Here is a 12,975-nt window from a genome sequence, read left to right as displayed (position 1 = left end):
TTTTCTATTCTTCCTATTAATGTGGACAACTCCACATTTTCTGATATCTTTCTCTATCTGACAATTTTTTACAGAATTATTTAACCTACCTGATACTATATCTTGGTGACAAATGCTTTTCCATCTATCTCCATATCATCAGCTAATTTGGCAAAGTATATTTTGGCTATTCATTCAAGTTATTAATATAGAGAGTAGATATTTCAGGCTCCAACACTGATCCTCACGGTCCTCCAACAGTTACACATGTCTTGACTATCTGTTTTCTGTTCATTAGCCAGTCCCCTATCCATGGCTTGAAACAACATCAATATCATGAGCTCTTATTTTGCAATGCGCCTTTTTTTGACAACCAGGAGTCTTGCTCTTAGGCAACTACCCCAGTAACAATCTGTTTCGACTACCAGGAAGTGCACAAGACGGACCTAGTGATAACCATCTCTCAATTTTGCTTTCTATTCATAATCAGATTCCTAAATCCTGGTAACATCTGACATTAGCAATACTGAGGAAAGAAACTCAGTTTTGTGTACATTGAAGCTCACATAGCTTGTGATAACATGATTTCCAAACAGTTCCACCATCACCCTAACATATTGCCATTTTCTATATCCCCTCTGCCCTAAGTCTATCAAATACTCTAAAATATAATGGCTGCAATTTTAACGCTGAATTTCAATTTTCCAATTCTGTTGATATTTATTAACACATCAAAAAATGTTAATGAATGAAAGTCTACTTCTCAGTACAGATATCTATTACTCTGCAGATTATCTTATTTATGCTTTTGTTAATAATTCTTACAGTTAAGTTAATCAAAAAGTTTTAAGAGAACATACCTTGCCCTTTGTCTTTTGCAGTTCAGTGGTGGAAACCATGGTACAAACTTCTTGGTCATTGATCACAGCAGAGAGTTCAGCCTGATGTGCACAGAAGACTGATCTTAAATCTTAAATGATTTTAAAGCTTAAAAACTATAAGCTTTTAATAATGACCTTTTCTGTAGTTTTACTTTTCTTTCAAGACTCCGGTCCCAAAACCATAATTTAAGAGCACAGAAATTGGACGTGATTTCCAGATTACACAATGTCATACCCCATAGTTATCACTTACATGGCTTTTAGGTCTAAATTTTACTGAGACCTTAATACTGTTTGGTCAGAAAGATGCAATGATATTGAAAGTGAAAAAAAGTAAATCTCACCTGAGTACAGTGTGGAACAAAGCCATAGATGAGCAGTCTTGAATTGCTGAATACAGAGTGAATTTGTGCTGGGGCTTGGACTGGAGCTGCAGCATTGAAACTGAACCGCTCCCACTTCACAGAAATTGAACTGCAGCCTGGTTGAGTGACTCGATCCACCTGAGACAGAACCTATCATAAAGAGATGAACTAGAAGGGTGAACCTTCATTAAAATTGCGATTCTGCAATTAAAGCTATGTTAATTTAGAGTAAGCTTAAAATTTATGAGTTCTCTATAAAGCATCAACAAATAGGAAAAACAAAAATCTGGAACAAAAACTTTTAAAAATACTCTCATCTATAACAAAAGTAAAATTCTTCATATTGAAACCTCAGACTTTTTGAAAAACTTTAATTTATTTCAGTTATGAAGACTGAAGTACTCTAGAGATAGACAGACTTCAGACCATAGGATCAACACTTCACAATAAGTCTCAGATAGTTAGGAAGCCATGTTTCCATTAAACTGCATGAGCCTGGAAGATACCACACAGGTATATAAAAGCAAAACTGTAGTGATTGGAATGAGGTGAGCCAGGTGACATCATAGAATACGAGTTCCCTGATAGGGACTGTTAACCTGGCCCAATCAAGGAGCCCTAGCTGATAGATATAAACCAGAGTGCCCGGTACGGAGGAGGGAGGGCAGGTCTGAAGACCTCCTCGTGGGTCTGCTCCTGGGCCTGGCCAAACTGGCCATTAACAGGTCCAGGCAGCGGGCCGTGGAGGGGGTCATTACGGCCGACTGCCTGCCCCTCTTCCGCGGTTACGTTAGAGCCCGGATGTCCTTGGAGAAGGAGCACTCGGTGTCCACCAACACCCTGGAGTTGTTCAGGGAGAGGTGGGCGCCGCAGGGAGTGGAGTGCATCATTTCTCCCTCCAATTCTATTTTGATTTAGTCCCTACCTTCCCCTTCACTGTTTTGATCACACAGCACTGCCCTTTGATGTGAAGGGCAGTGCTTGTCACTGGCCACCCGGGTGTTTTCCTATCTTCCTGGTGGTGGAATTTGAATAAAGATTGGTGCACTTTGTGTCTTTCACTGTGTCTCACACCTGCACACAAAAAAAAAGAAAAGAAAGAGAAAAAAAAAACAGAGTGCCAGGGGTTCTGCTCACTCTTGGAGCCAGCACTGTGCTAGCTGGACCAGTGTCAAGTACTATGCATGTGTAAACAAAGGGTGACATGGTGATGAGATGCCGGCCTTTGTGGAGCTATTTCAAAAATACTACGGATACTGGAGACCTGAAATATAATCAGAAGTGTTGGAGAAACTAAGGTCTGCACAGTATCTGTAGAGAGAGAGAGACAGAGTTAATGCATGAACTGCAAAGATTCTTCTTTCAGTTCTGAAGCAGAGTTATTGGTCTTGAAAGGTTAATTGGTTCTAAGCCCTAGCTTCCATCTGAATAAAGATGGAGCTTTGCAAAGACAAATTTCAAGTGACTGCACACTGAAAAAAATTGTGTGTGCACATGAACTAAATTTCAAAACTATTACTGGTGGAAGTTAATGTTCCCTGTTATCTATAGTGGAAACCTATGATCACTATTATTTTAAATGCATAGAAACAGACAAATTAGGATGAGAAAGAAGCCATTCAGTCCCAATTTTCAATAAGATTATGACTGACTTGATTACTTCACATTCCTGCCGACCAAGATAAGCTTTCAGCCACTTGCTTATCAAATACTAATCTACTTTTGCCTTAAAAATATTCAAAGACTACTTCCACTGTCTTTTGAGGAATAGTGTTCCAAAGATCCACAACACTGAGAATACATTTTTCCTCATCTGTTTCAAAATGGATGACCCTTTTTTTTAAACTATGACTTCTCGTTCTAGATTCTGTCATAACAGCAAGAATCATGAACCCTACCAATGCCTCAGGATCTTACATATTTCAATGAAGTTGCCTCTTATTTTTGAAATTCCAGTAGATACAAGCCTAGCCTATCCATAAGACGACACACCCAATTCCAGGTATTACAGCAAACGTTCTCTGAACTGCTTCAAATTAATTTGCCTTCTTCCTTCAATGAGGAGACCAATACTGTATACAGTATCCATCATAAGTCTTATCAGTACCTTGTATAAGTGAAGCATAACCTCTTTTGTTTGTATTCAAATTCCCTTGGAATAAACATGTACATTCTATTAGTTTTTCTAATTATTTGCTGTATCTGCATACTAATATTTTGCAACTCATGCACTGGGACACTCAGATTCCTCTGCATCTCAGAGCGACTCAATTTCTCACTACTTAGATGACATGCTTCTGGAACAGGGACTGTAGGAATGAAGTGGCCAGGTAACTATCTCCTCCCTAATGTGCCTCATTGGCTGCAGCTTTGCCTCCAGCTTGTCTATTTTGAATCAAAGATCTTGCAACCACGGGCACTAACTGCAGATATAGCTGGTCTGAATCACACCAGCATCTAGAAGTTCCCACATCCTGCCTGCCATCTTTGCAATATTTTAATTACTTTGCTGATGAAGTAACATCACCACAATCCCAGATAATTATTACCATTAGAAAGAGAAGACTGGTAGTGAGGGTCACCACGCCTCAGACGGGAAGCAAGGCTGAGAAGGCAGGATCTTCAAGGTAACCTAAGCCAGTACAGGAACTGAATCCATGCTGTTGGCATCATACTGCACTGCAAACCAGCCATTCAGCGAACTGACTCTTATGATTATTATTTTGACTTAATTAATATATAATTAACAATCCTGCAACAATCAATGAGTTTTATAACAAATAGCAAATTTACCAATGCTTAGTAAACCCTTACAATCACTAATACTCATCCACCATTCATTTATACTTAGACTCATGCAGTATGGAAAGAGACCCTTCAGTCCAACTGGTCCATGCCAACCAAGCTTCCCAAACTAAACTAGTCCCTTTTGCCTGTATTTGGCTCATGTCCTCTAAACCTTTCCTATTCATGTACCTGTCCAAATGTCTTTTAAATATTGTAAATGGACCTGTATCTATTACTTCCGGCAGCTCATTCGACATACGAACCACCTGTGTGTGAAAGTTGACCCTTAGGTTCCTTTTAAATCTTTCTCCTCTCACCTTAAAAATATGCCTTCTAGTAAGAAAAAGACCTTTGTTATTCTCTTTGACTATGCCTTTCATGATTTTATAAACCTCGATAAGGTCACATGCACAAGTTCATCTCCAAGCATGAAAAAAGTTGAACTTTGCAAAATATCAGATCTTAAAACTTGGCCAAGTAACAACTAAAGTCAGGAAAGAAATTATTTATGGATTGTCTCGAGGCTTGTGTCCCACTGAATAAGCACTTCCCAAAGTGGCTGCTGGTACAGGAGTTTCTTATTGGAGAGTGATTCTCCGCTCTGTCTGGGGTGATTCTCTTGTTCTCTAGGAGATGGTGGAATTGATTTGGAATTCCCTTTCAGAACTCTCTGGTTGCATCAATGAAGAATTCTGGTGGGTGTTGAAATCAACACTGCAGCTTTGACGAGAGATGTTTCAAAGAAAGGGAAAGAAGGGTAAGGCTATTTCTCTCTTGATATTAGCATAGATGTCCCAGTCATTGAAGATTCTAATCTTCAAAGACAGCGCTTGCAAATTGGATGCAATGTTGAATCTCTGCATTAATGTCAGTCTGAGATGACATGTACTTACCCAGGTAGTGAAATGTTCCACATTTGGGCTACTTTCTCCTTTGATCTCAGTGGAGGAATGGACTGGAAATTAATGTAGGATAGGTTAGTATAAGATACAAGTCTTCAAGGTTGAGACGGAGACCAATTCTTCAGTATACTTCCGTGAGTGCGTTGAGCAAGGACTGAAGATTATTTTCCGACAGCGCATAGATGATGTTGTCATCTGCATACTGAAGGTCCACAAACAAGGCTGATGTCATTTATGTCTTGGACTTCAACTAGTTGAGGTTGAAAAGATTTCCGTTCATTTTGTAGATAATGTCCACACCACTGGGAAGGTTGTTTTTGTCAGAATGAAGAATGGTAGTGATGAAGATGGAGAAAGGGATTGAGGGAGTGATTGATCCCTGTCTTGACTTCAAACGATTCTGACATATTACCACTGGGGAGAATCATCACTGACGTCTTGTCATGAAGGGGTTGGAGGATGTTGATGAATTTTCTGCTCAGCTAGCCATTCACAGAATCTTCCAAACCACTTCCCGATTATCTGAGTCAAAAGCCATGGTCAGATCAATGAAGGCCACGCAGACGTTTGGTGTTGTTCCTAGCATATTTCTTGGCAATTCCAAGCAGTGAAAATCATGTCCGGGTTTCTTCAGAGACAAAAAAAACGCCTGGTGAGGATTCAGGCAATGATCCTCCCAGAAATAGGGAGATTCCTCAATAGTTCCCATGAGTCCACTTTGTCTCCTTTCTTGAAGATGGTGGTGACGGCAATATCCCTGAGATCAGCAAGAATTTCTGTTTTGTTTTGAATTTTAAGGAACAGTTTATAGATGATGGGTATGCTCTGCTCATCTGAGTTTGAACATCTCCACTGGAATCCTGTCTATTCCTACGGCTTTTCCATTCTTCACTGTCTAGTGGTGACTTCACATCCTGCCAGATTGGTCGAGTGTCTAAGTCGAATTTGATGGGGAGTCGGGGATTTTTTCAAATATGTCCTCAACACAACACAATAATTTAACCTGGTTTTCATGGATGAATCCAACATTGAGAGTACTAATCCTTAAGTTTTAAAATGGCTTTTTGTTAAGCTTTCCTTCCGTCATTTTAATTCACTATCTTCATTAGCACAAAGCCATGTTTCTTAAACTTAAAATAAAACTTCTAAAAATATTATTGTATACGCATTATGCAACACCCAGAAGGTACAAAAAAAAACCTCACCTTTGCTTTCCAGCTGAATTTGGTTTTCCAATCAAAAATTTCAAGCGCTCCTCCTCCATATTGTGCCAACATTCTAAGCATATGGCGATTTGCTGTTGACCTAGTGGGAAATATAATAATGAAATGATTTAAAAGTTAAGATGCCAAAAAAATACTACCTTTAACATGTATTTCAGCCTATTCCTAACATCTACCATGTACAGAAAGCTGAAAATCATGATTAACCATGTTTAAACAGAGAAACCCAAAACTTTGAATACCTGGTGTAGGTAGATAATTGGTAGAGAAGGAAGATCACAGCTGGAATACTGTGAGAAGTTTTGGGACCCTTACATAAGGAAAGATATTTTGGTATTGGCGGCAGTCCAGAGAAGGTTCATGAGGCTGTTCCTAGGTATGGAGAGATCTGTCTAATGAACAGTTTGTGTAAGTTGGGCCTGTACTCACTGAGATTAGAAGAATGAGAGGTGACCCTAATTAAACATATAAGATTCTTAAGGAACTTGGCATCGTAGATGCGAAAAGGATCTTTCCCCTTGTGAAAAATTCTAGCACCAGACGGCATTGTCTCATTAAAGACAGAGAGGAGGAGGAATTTCGCCTCTCAGAGGGTAATGAATCTGTGCAATCCTTTTCCACAGAGGGCTGTACAAGTTGGGTTATTAAGAATATACAAGACTGAGATAGACAGATTTAAATCAGTAAAGGGATCAAGGGTTATAGGGCAAAGGCAAAAAAGTGGAGTTGTGGATTAACAGATCAGCCACGATCTCACAAAATGGCAGGACAAACTCAATGTGCTGAATGACATACTTTTGCTCCTATGGCTTGTGGTTTTATCCATCTTGCTTGTTACTTCCTCAAAGAATTCTAAATAAACTAATCAAACATGATTTCCCTTTCTCAAAATTAGGTTGATGCTGCTTGTTTTTTAATGATTTTCAAAATGTTCTGCCATTAGTCCTTAATAATGGATTCTATCAGTTCCCTATGATATAAGTTATGATAATCAGCCTTGAGCACAGGTTTTACATCAGCAATTTTCCAAACCATTGGGACATTTGCAGAATCTAAGGAATTTGGAATATCACAGCCAATGCATCTCTTATCCCTGCAGCAAATTATTTTAAAATCCTAGGATGAAAGCCATTAGGTCCTGACATCAGCAAAGAATGTCTAAATAAAAGAGGGAGAAATTACAGTCTGAGAGAAGCTAGCTACAAAGTCAGTCAATAAGAATTTCTATCAAGTATTTAAAATGGAAAAGAATAACTAAATCGACAATTGAAAAGGTAATGGCAAGAAATGTGAGAATAACATTATTGCACCAATCAAGAATCATTTAAACTAAATTGGTGAGGTGGGGAGGGAGGAAAAAGGATGGATCCCAGATGAGACTGAGTCATCAGTTGATGAATGTGGAAAGAATCTTCTCAGTCCCATGCTTGAAGGCAAGACTGGAAGGAATGTGAAGGGTGTAGGTTCAATGGGTTAACAAGCTCTGCCTTCAACTAACCTTGCAACTAATCTTAGGGTGGAAGAGACAAGGGCTTATCCATTCAGTACTGTATTTAAATGCTCAATTATGGGCAGATTGGAGACATTGTCAAGATTTTCCTAATGATAGTCTGACAACTTACTGAGGCCATATGCTTTTATCAACCTTGAATGAGTTTGCAAAGCCTACTACACTGACCCACCTATTCCTGGAAGAGAATAAAGGATTTGCGGGCTACAGCAACAACCATCTTTGGAAGGTCTTTCCTATTATGGTGGTGGAGATCTTCCTATCTTAAGATAGCATGTATAGAAGTGCCAATTAAGTAGCTACCTCCTGTGACTTTATGTTGCCAGGTACACTGCCAAGAAGTATGGGGTTTTGTGGAAATGGAACTGGTTCCATGCAGCAATTAGTTTTTGAAGTGCTAATAATTTTGTCCAGAGTCATCGGCACAAATATAAACCAGAGGTGAGGAAAAGACATACTTGGAGCCTTCAAACAAGGAAAACTTATATTCAGATAAATAAAAATGCATTTCTAGGTCCTTGTGCAGCAGAGAACCATGTCATAGTTTCTGAAAGATGAAAACAAATAATCAGGTCCACAAAGTGTGTCTAAAGAAAGAGTGAAGAATGTAATTGGAGTAGCTGCAGAAGTCAGAAAGTGGAAGAAATTATGTCAGTAGGAGGTAGATAAATAACAAATGATCTATTTTAGATAGTGAACACCAGTAATGAAAACAAATTTCAAGCTAACCACAGGAGTATTCTTGAAGATCTCTGGTCAGACAATGTGAAAGCAATAAAAACTACTTGAATGCTTAATCCTAATCGAATTAGTAGAAATGAAATAAACCAAAATTGTATATAACCCAAGGCTGATAACTGAAATACTTGGCAAATAGAAAACAAAAGTCCTGAGAAATATCTCATCTGTGCACCCTGCTGTTCACCATGGTACAAAAACCAACCAAAGGTTGGGTTTAAATATCAGAATTCCAGTTTGGAAGTCATAGAGGGAAGGATAGCTGAACCAAAGATTCTAGCCAGGTTATGAGGATAACAGCCTTATAATCATGATCCTACCTATCACGCAAATAATGCAATTTAATGAATTAAATTATTTTTTCATAAGTTTTTAAATGTTCATTAGTAAGAACAGAACATTTTTCTGCAGTAGGAATACTTGTAAACACAAGCTAGAGATTAGATTAGATTACTTACAGTGTGGAAACAGGCCCTTTGGCCCAACAAGTCCACACCGACCCGCTGAAGCGCAACCCACCCATACCCCTACATTTACCCCTTTCACCTAACACTACGGGCAATTTAGCATGGCCAATTCACCTGACCTGCACATCTTTGGAGGAAACCGGAGCACCCAGAGGACACCCATGCAGACACGGGGAGAATGTGCAAACTCCACACTGTCAGTCGCCTGAGGCGGGAGTTGAACCTGGGTCTCTGGCACTGTGAGGCAGCAGTGCTAACCACTGTGCCACCGTGCTGCCTGTAAATTAGATGTTCTCCCTAATTTACTCCCTCTCCACTTTGGCCTTCCATTTGTCATTTGTAATGATGGTTTGATAACCTCTTCCATTAGCATTCACTTAGCTCATCTCTACAATAGCTCTTGAGTCCATAGCTTATAACATAATATTTATAGCAACAGTAAATGTCATGAGTATCGACACTGTATGTCATGTGTTTCTAAGTGCAAATTGGGCAAAATATTTCAAATAAAATAGTTTCTACTTCATATTCTACTTTCTTTGATTTATTTGCAACTATCTGCTCAAGAAGACGACTTACCCAACACCACAAGTAAATATCCTGGTATGTTTGACATTCTGGCATACTGTCTTCAATGTAAGAGTTTCATTCTGAAGGTGTCCATCAGAAATCAAAAGTACATTGCGTATCCTTTTGGATGGGGCAAGCAAGTTCAGATTCAGCAATGGTCTCCAAAAATCTGTGTTGCCCATTGGCTTCTGAACAGACTTTGAAAGAGTATGAAAATTAAAAGCGTATTGGTTAACTCAAAAATTAAGCAAACCTTTTATTAACTGACATCTATGGGATCAGGCATGTGCCAGTTGATCCAATATTCCGGTTGATGAAGAGATCTATGTAATCAATGTAAAAACTCATACTAAGTAATAGAAATGTAATGCAGGAGGTACATACATTACTGTTATAAATCACTTCAGTAATAAATCAACTTTGATTTGATTATGATTTTTCAAATGTTTTGCTATTACTTCTTTAATAATTGATTTCAATATATTTCCAACAATAGATATTAGGTTAATCAGCCCCCAGTTATCTGTTTTTTGCCTGTCTCCCCTTTTGAATAGAGGCACCACATTAGCACTTTCCAATCCTCTGGTTCTTCTCCAGAATGAAACAAGTTTTGGAAAATTACAACTAATGCATCCACTATCTCTGCAGTTACCTCTTTTGGGATCCCAAGATGCAAGCCAAAAGGGCCTGGGGACTTATCCGCCTTTAGCCCCATTAGTTTGTCTAATACCACTTCTTTAGTGCTGGTTGAAATAACTCCACAGTTGCCAGTTTCCCGTCACCAAGTCACCCTTTATTCACATTTGGAGAGTCCTTGACACTGATCCAGCTCCATCAGAGCCAGCTCTCAGAGTGAACAGGATGTCTGACACTCATGTTCTTATCTGTCAGCCAGGGCTATTTGGTTGGGGCTGTTAATCTGGTCCAATCACAAAACCCGTATTCTATGAGGTCCACCTGGCTGACCTTGTTACAATCATTACATCCCTCCCCCTCTGAGTTTGAGGACACAGGCCAGTTTTTTTGTAGCTCCTTCTGGGGTGTTTTAGCACCGGATCAGCTTCCTCCAACTCTGCCTCTGATACGGGCATATAAAGTGCAGTAGATCGTCTCCTGGGTCCGGGGCGTCCCGTAAGAAACTCATTCTCCTCTTCTGGTGGCAAAGGCGCCACGACAGCAAAATCTGCTGTGTCCATCTCAGATTCTGAGTTATCTTCAACAGAGGGAGAACCATGGGTTCTGCAATAGTCAATAAAAGGCAGTCAAGGGGCTGGACATGTTTAACTCCTGCGCTGTTTTTGGGTTTACAGCTTTCATATGGTCCAAGGGCTTGTTCAGGACCAGCTCACTTACCCGAACTTTATATGTCATTGGACCTGACCTCGCATTAACCATGCCTCTTATCCGTGCATCCGACACCCAATGTTGTACCCGGAAGTAAACTGTCTGTCTCGCTTAGTGAACTCTTGTGTCTGGCATTGGTGTTCTTGATGACGTTTCACCTTCCCCTCCAGGTCTGGGAAGATATGATTTAATCTGGTACAGAGTCTTCTCCCCATTAGCAACTCTGCTGGAACTACTCCTGTAGTAGCATGAGGGGTGGTCCTATAATCAAATAGGAACTGAGACAATTTGGTATCTTGTGAAGCTGTCGGCTTTTTCTTTAACCCTACTTTCAAATTTTGGATTGTTCTTTCTGCCCGACCACTGGATGATGAATGAGATGGAGCTGTCCTTCTATGACGATTACCATTTGACTTTCGGAAATACTTAAACTCCCTGCTGGTAAAAAATGGCCTATTATCTGTGATCAACATTTCCGTGAGTTTGTGTATTGCAAAAGACGTGCATCCTCTACTGTGATTTTTGTGTCTCTGGGTCCAAAAAGGTTTTAATTCTGGTTATAATAGCTCTTTAGTTTCTGCCATCATTACCAGTCATTTCAGTTTTGCTAGGACCAGATCTTTCTATGTCCTAAGTCTGATATTGTCAGCTGTGACTGGAAGTGTGTCCAGAAAATTTAAAACCATTATGGACTCTTCCAATGGCAGCACCACTGGTAGTGTGTCTGCCAGTGGGAGGTGGCTCAATGCATCCGCATTTGCAATTTGGCCTCCAGGGTGGGGTTCCAACTTGTAATTGTAGCACGGCTGAATTCAGTCTGAAGCTATGGGCTTGTCCTCTTTAAGTAGACTAGCAGAGGTTTGTGGTCTATTACTATTACAAATTTACGTCCAAATAATAATTGGTGAACCCCCAAATTTGACTGCCAAATCTTCTTTCTCTATCTGGGTGTATTTACGTTTTGCATTAGCCAAAGTCCAGGATGCATATGCTATTAGGCATTCCACTCCAGTGGGCCACCTATGAGCTAATATTACCCAGATCCCATACAGTGAAGCATTGCATGCTAATACCAGATCTCGCTTAGCATCACAGTGTGCCAACACCTTAGAGGATGGTAGCTGTTCTTTCATTTCCCTGAAAGCTATGGCTTGGCTACGTGACCATTTCCAAGGCTGACCCTTTTTTAAAGAGTTGATACAAAGGTGCCAGGATGGAGACCCGATTATGTATAAATTTTCTGTAATAATTCACAAGTTCAAGGAAACACTGCTCTGGTACAGATGTGGGAGCTGGGGCACTTTTCATCGCCCACATTTTATTCTCCAACAGGAGTAACACTGTCTTGTCAACTCTGTAGTCAAGTAGGTCACTTGGGGCGTCTGGAACACACATTTTGTCCTTCTCAGGCATACGCCCACTTGGCAGAAATGTCTAAGGACTCAGTCCAAGTTATGTAAATGCTCCTTACTGGTCTTTCTTGTTACTAGTACGTCATCTCGATAAATGGCAACCTGGGGTAGACATCGTAAAATGTTTTCCATCATCTGCTGGAAAATTGCACAGGCTAATGATATCCCAAATGGCAGTCTTGTATTTTGGTACAAACCCTTATGGGTATTGATTGTAGCATACTTCTGGGAATCCTTGCTTAACTGTAATTGTACGCACGCATAGCTCATGTCCAGCTTTGTGAAGGATAGCCACTCTGCCAATTTTGCATATTAGTTCTTTCTGCCAGGAATTGGGTATTTATCTAGCTGCAACAAGAGGTTTACTGTTTGTTCAAAATCCCTACATAGGCGAACCGACCTGTCAGGCTTCACAATCGGTATTACCGGTGCTGTCCACTCTGCAAATTGGACTGGCTTGATGATTCCTTTGCTTTCCAGCCTTCTGATCTCAGCTCTACTTTTGCCTATAAGGCAAAAGGCACTGACAAGTCTTGCAGAATCATGGAATTGCTTCCTGGTCAACATGCAAGGTTGTTTTAGCTCCTTTGACTGTCACTAGACCTTCCTGAAAAACATCCGAGTATTTAGTTAGGACTGAACTCAGGTAGCCATTTTCTATTTGAAAAATGTTGAGCCAATATAGGTGAATCTTTCTCAACCAATTTTGCCATATCAAGCTTGGGCCTGAATCTTTTATTACAATCAGTGATAACTGAACCAGCTGTTTCTCATAAGAAACTGGAACCAAAGTTATA

At 39.9% G+C, this 12,975-nt stretch overlaps 1 protein-coding gene across 7 annotated transcripts in view; it reads right to left on the bottom strand.

Moving 5' to 3' along the window:
- parp4 (poly (ADP-ribose) polymerase family, member 4) overlaps nucleotides 1-12,975 on the bottom strand; it is a 140,713-nt gene that overhangs the window by 30,603 nt on the left and 97,135 nt on the right. For all 7 annotated transcript variants that reach the window (XR_006311927.1, XR_006311929.1, XR_006311928.1 and 4 more), the window contains 4 exons: nucleotides 9,432-9,619; nucleotides 6,120-6,219; nucleotides 1,205-1,375; nucleotides 840-920 (listed from right to left, as the gene is read on the bottom strand). Coding sequence is in view for 4 of the 7 variants with exons in the window: in XM_043691882.1 (XP_043547817.1) it covers nucleotides 840-920; nucleotides 1,205-1,375; nucleotides 6,120-6,219; nucleotides 9,432-9,619 (540 nt within the window). In the remaining 3 variants the exon portion in view is untranslated. The remainder of the gene's footprint in view (nucleotides 1-839; nucleotides 921-1,204; nucleotides 1,376-6,119; nucleotides 6,220-9,431; nucleotides 9,620-12,975) is intronic.

Source organism: Chiloscyllium plagiosum, chromosome 6 (assembly GCF_004010195.1).
Source record: "Chiloscyllium plagiosum isolate BGI_BamShark_2017 chromosome 6, ASM401019v2, whole genome shotgun sequence".
Classification (NCBI taxonomy): Eukaryota; Metazoa; Chordata; class Chondrichthyes; order Orectolobiformes; family Hemiscylliidae; genus Chiloscyllium; species Chiloscyllium plagiosum.
Note: the sequence above shows the minus strand (reverse complement) of the source record. Positions and strands in the feature narration are given on the sequence as shown.